At 61.8% G+C, this 4,612-nt stretch overlaps 1 protein-coding gene across 1 annotated transcript in view; it reads right to left on the bottom strand.

The window, feature by feature from the left end:
* RNF213 (ring finger protein 213) overlaps positions 1 to 4,612 on the bottom strand; it is a gene marked incomplete at its 5' end in the record, with an annotated part of 65,748 nt that overhangs the window by 58,421 nt on the left and 2,715 nt on the right. Inside the window, 5 exon segments of the mRNA XM_014528383.1 lie at positions 7 to 145; positions 580 to 635; positions 1,160 to 1,385; positions 2,977 to 3,174; positions 3,744 to 4,000. Coding sequence (XP_014383869.1) covers positions 7 to 145; positions 580 to 635; positions 1,160 to 1,385; positions 2,977 to 3,174; positions 3,744 to 4,000 — 876 coding nt within the window.

Raw genomic sequence — 4,612 nt, 5'->3', positions numbered from 1 at the left:
GATGACGCGGCAGACGATCTCTGCAGACAAGGCGGGCAGTTCGGGCGGCTGGTGAGTCATCGGGCCTTTGGCGAGTGTGCAGACGGCCTCGTGCAGCCTCAGGCACACGGTGAGGTAGGACGGCACCGAGGGCGCCTCGAGGACCCTGCGCGGCAGAGAGTGACGGGAAATCACGGGCCCCGGGAAACGGGAAACAGCGCCCGCCGCCAGGGCGCCTCCTTCCGGGTAAACGCCGAGCGGAGGCATCTCCCGGGCCCGGGCACAGCGTAGCCGCAGGGCAGCCCCAGCCCATCGCCAACTTGCGACCAGGACAGAAAGCAAACAGCCCGGCCTGGCTCAGTGGCTGAGTGTCGACCTGCGAACCAGGAGGTCGGGTGCGGGCTCGGTCCCCAGTGTGGGGCCTGCAGGATGTTTCTCTTTCTCCCCGCCTCTCCCTTCCTCTCTGAAATCAATAAAAATATATTAAAAAACAACAAAAACCAGGAGGATCACACGCATAACTCAAAGGAAGGGGGATGTGCATGGGGTGGGGCCCGGATGGTGGCCGCGGCGGCGGCGGCCTTGGGCTTCGCCACTTACTGGTCCTGAAACATGTCCAGCAGGTGCAGCAGCGTTTTCAGCATCTGGTCAACGTCCTGGGGGCGAAGGAGAGAAACAGCAGCCGTTACTCCGGCGCCGCAGTCTCCGCTGAAACGGACGACACCCCCGCGAGAACAGAGCCGAGCCGCGCGCCGTCCTCTGCGAGCGCTGTAAGGTGCTCAGGTGCTAAACTTGATCTCCCAGGAGTAACATGCGGGGCTTGTTGGAATCAAACCCAGGACTCCTCAGTCCGCAGGCCAATGCTCTAGTCTAGCCAATGAGCCAAAGGGATTAGGTTCTTCCTTTTTTAAAAAAAAAAAAATTTTCAGAGAGAGGAAGTGAGAGAGAGAGAGAAAAAGGGAGGGAGAGGGGGAGAGAGAGAGAGAGAGAGAGAGAGAGAGAAAGAAACCCACTGGGGATCGAGCCCGCAACCTGGGCCTGTGCCCTGAGCAGGAGCAGAACCATGACCTCCTAGTTCATGGGTCGAAGTTCAACCCGAGCCGTGCCGCTGGGCGCAGCGCACTGTTTGGAAGGAGCCCCCGTGGTTTCCCGGGAGGAGGAAGCGGGGCTCTGCACAGACCTCCAGGTCTCTGAGGAAGGCGTCCTTGAGTCCTTGCAGCTGGTAACAGGTGCCCTGCAGACAGTCCAGGACGCGCGCCGGAAAGTGAGTCAGGTGGTCGGTGAACTCCTGCAGGTAGGTGGCCAGGCCGCTCAGCGGCAGCAGGCTGAACCAGGACCGGAACAGGGCTTCGTCCGCATCCAGCAGGTGCTTCTTCCCCACCATGAACTGGAGTAAGTGCTCCTTCCTGCGGAGGGAGAGCAGGGGCGGGGAGGGCGCTGAGGGCCACGCAGACCTGGACGAAGCATCGAGGAAGCTCGGGTTTTAAAAGTGGCCCCGCCGCGTGGCTCTGGGGTTGAGCGTCGACCTAGGAACCAGGAGGTCAGGGCACAGGCCTGGGTTGCGGGCTCGATCCCCGTGGGGGGCGCACAGGAGGCAGCCGATCCAGGATTCTCTCTCATCATTGATGTTTCTCTCTCCCTCTCCCTTCCTCTCTGAAGTCAATAAAAATACATTTAAATAAATACAAATAATGTCGGTGCTAAGAGGTGGATTGAATGAAAAGGAAACAATAACGTTAAGGATTCACCCACCTGGATGCACCTTGAAAACACGGTGCAGAGTGAAATCAGCCCGACACCAAGGGACACCCCTGTGTGGCTCCCCTGGCAGGAGTACGTGGCTGGTCCCGCCCACGGGACAGGAAGCAGAAGGAGGCATGGGGGGAGGCACGGGGGAGGGGCAGTGAGCACTTCACAGGGACGGAGTGCCCGTTGGGCAAGGCTCGGGGTGTCCGGTGAATGTGCTTAATGCCGCTGAGCTGTGCACGGACACGGTGACCCTGGTAAATCCTAGGTTATGCATGTTTCACAACAAAAACACTAAGAAGTCAGCAGTGCTTCCAGCTCTACTGAGAGCTGGTTGATAGGTAACACTGCGTCCCTGGAAGGGGTAGCAGGGTGTGGATTGTTGCATCGTGTCTCCCAGGCCTGTGGTCATTCCCTTTTGGTGGCGAGCTTCTGAGATCCACTCCCTTCTGTCGCGCAGCCCCGCTGACAAGTCCCGCTGTGTCGCCCCCGGGACCGCCTTACAGCTGGAGGTCTGCACCTCTGACCAACAGCCGCCCCTCCCCCACCCCGGCCCTTTTTAGATTCCACGGATGAGTGAGATCAAACAGCCTCTGTCCCTCTCTGTCTGACTCATCTCACTTGGCTTCACGCCCTGAGGTTCCATCCAGGTTGTAGCAAACGGCAGGACGGCCTTTCGGGGCTGAATAACGTTCCGTTTCCTATCGACACCAAGGCCTCCTGCCCCACCCAGCCCTTAACAGCCATGCGGGGCCTGCTCCTCACGACGCACACGCGCACTCTCGTTTCAATGGGCCCAATATTAGCAAAGGAGCAACCACTCCCTCCGGTCACTATTCCCTCCCTATAAGCCCGGAGGCCGGACCCCTCGGTTTGGGGGGCGGGGGGTGTGTGCACTTGGAACAGTTTCTCAGACAAAAGGCAGCGCCAGCGGGGCCGCTAGGCAACGGGCGCCTGCATCCGTGTTCTTGTCCTTCGTCTGCCTTCGAGTTTCCTTTGACTTTGACTCAGTGTTTGCGCTTAAACGGGCTTCGCCGTCTGCCCTGTAGACTGTGCTCCCCGGCCTCCTCTGAGAGCCGCTCCTGCGCGCCCCGAAGGTGCGGGCCGCGTTGGGGTGTCCCCTGCGCATCGCATGTCTCACACTCTCTAACGGAGCCGTTTTATGAGACGCATTGCTCGCTCCCTAGAAGCGGGACCGCGTGCGCCAGGGAGGCCCGCCGAGACCACGCGGGGAGGGGAGCCCACACTTACTCATGTGCCCTTTTCCGCCGGAACTCCGAGAAGGAGATTCCTTCCAGGGCTGCCCAGACGTCCTCGGGCTGAGTCCCAGGCTGCCGGGTCGGGGGGCACGGCCCCGCGCAGAGGTGGAGCACGGGCAGGATGCCCACCCAGGAGCTCACGTCCAGCTCCATGCTCCTGCGGCACAGCCTCAGCAGGTACTCTCGCCACCTGGGAACGGGACAGAGGCCCTGCCATGAGCCAGGGGCGCTGGCAGGCTCCCTGTTGCCTGACGTCCCGGGGAAAGGCCAGCGTGCCCAGGGCGGGCAGGCCACTGGGAGTGGCTGATCCCCAGGAGAGAGGGCACCCTCAGCGTCACCCCCAACGCCGTGGGCACCGAATATCCCCCAGCAAACTCCCGATGGTGCCGCTTCCACTGGCGGCTGAGTGATCCCCACCAGGGCCTGGGCGTCTGGCGTCAGTCTAAGTATAAAGCAAGTTTTTAAACAGGAAGGGGCCCGGCCAGCGTGGCTCAGTGGTCGAGCGTGGACCTATGAACCAGGAAGTCACAGTTCGATTCTGGTCAGAGCACAGGCCCAGGTTACGGGCTCCATCCCCAGTGGGGGACGTGCAGGAGGCAACCGGTCCATGATTCTCTCTCATTGATGTTTCTCTCTCTCCCTCTCCCTTCCTCTCTGAAATCAACAAAAAAAATATTTTTAAAAAGTGGCTATAAAATCGTTTCTCTCTCTCTCACACACACACACGCACACACGTGCGCGCACACACACACATGCTACCTCTGATGTGTTTCAAAGATGAGGCTGAGGTCGTCGAGGAGGTCGCGGGGGGAGCTGGCGCTGGCGCACAGGAGGTCGCACAGGGCGCCCAGGTCGCACCCCGAGAGCCGGAGCTGCAGCTCCTCAGCCACGTGCAGGGCGATCAGGCCCATCCTCAGCTTCCTCCTCACGGGGGCGTCCGGGGGCGGAGGGTCCTCGCACCTCTCCAGGAACGGCGCCATGTGCTTCTGCAAACACTCCCACAGGTGCGCCCTCACCTGACGCAGGGGAAACGGACAGGGCCATGGAGCTGAAGCCATCCGGGCTGCCCCATCGCTGCCCCGAGGTCCACCTCACCCGGCAGAGGCCATGGCCCGAGGGGCAGGGACAGCTCTGTGATCGAGCAGCCCCTCTCCGGGCCCAGCTGCCCTGGATTTCCGGGAGCCGCCCCGATAATGGGATCGGAGACCCCGGCACGGGGAAGGGGCTTTCCGGGAGGGCCTGGGTGCTCACAGTGGTTCAGCCTCATCTCAGCTGTGGGCCCAGGTGTGTCTCAGAACTACCCAGACCCCACCCCAGTGCCCGGGGAGAGGCAGGAAGGAGGGCTCCATCCCTTCTTTCTACTCCAGGTGTGGAGGCGAGGTCAGGGGTGGGGCCGGGTGGGTGTGGCCAGTGGTGGTGGGGTGGCCAGTGGTGGTGTGGCCAGGCAGGGGCCAGTGGTGGGGGTAGGGCAAGGTGGGTGGGCCAGTGGTGGAGGTAGGGCAAGGTGGGTGTGGCCAGTGGTGATGGGGTGGCCAGGTGGGTAGGGCCAGTGGGGGGGGTGGGGCCAGCAGTGGGAGGAGGAAGACAATGGGAAGAACAAAGGATTCCCAAGAGGAGGCATTCGGAGA

Source organism: Myotis brandtii, unplaced genomic scaffold (genome assembly GCF_000412655.1).
Source record: "Myotis brandtii unplaced genomic scaffold, ASM41265v1 scaffold632, whole genome shotgun sequence".
NCBI classification, from domain to species: domain Eukaryota; kingdom Metazoa; phylum Chordata; class Mammalia; order Chiroptera; family Vespertilionidae; genus Myotis; species Myotis brandtii.
Note: the sequence above shows the minus strand (reverse complement) of the source record. Positions and strands in the feature narration are given on the sequence as shown.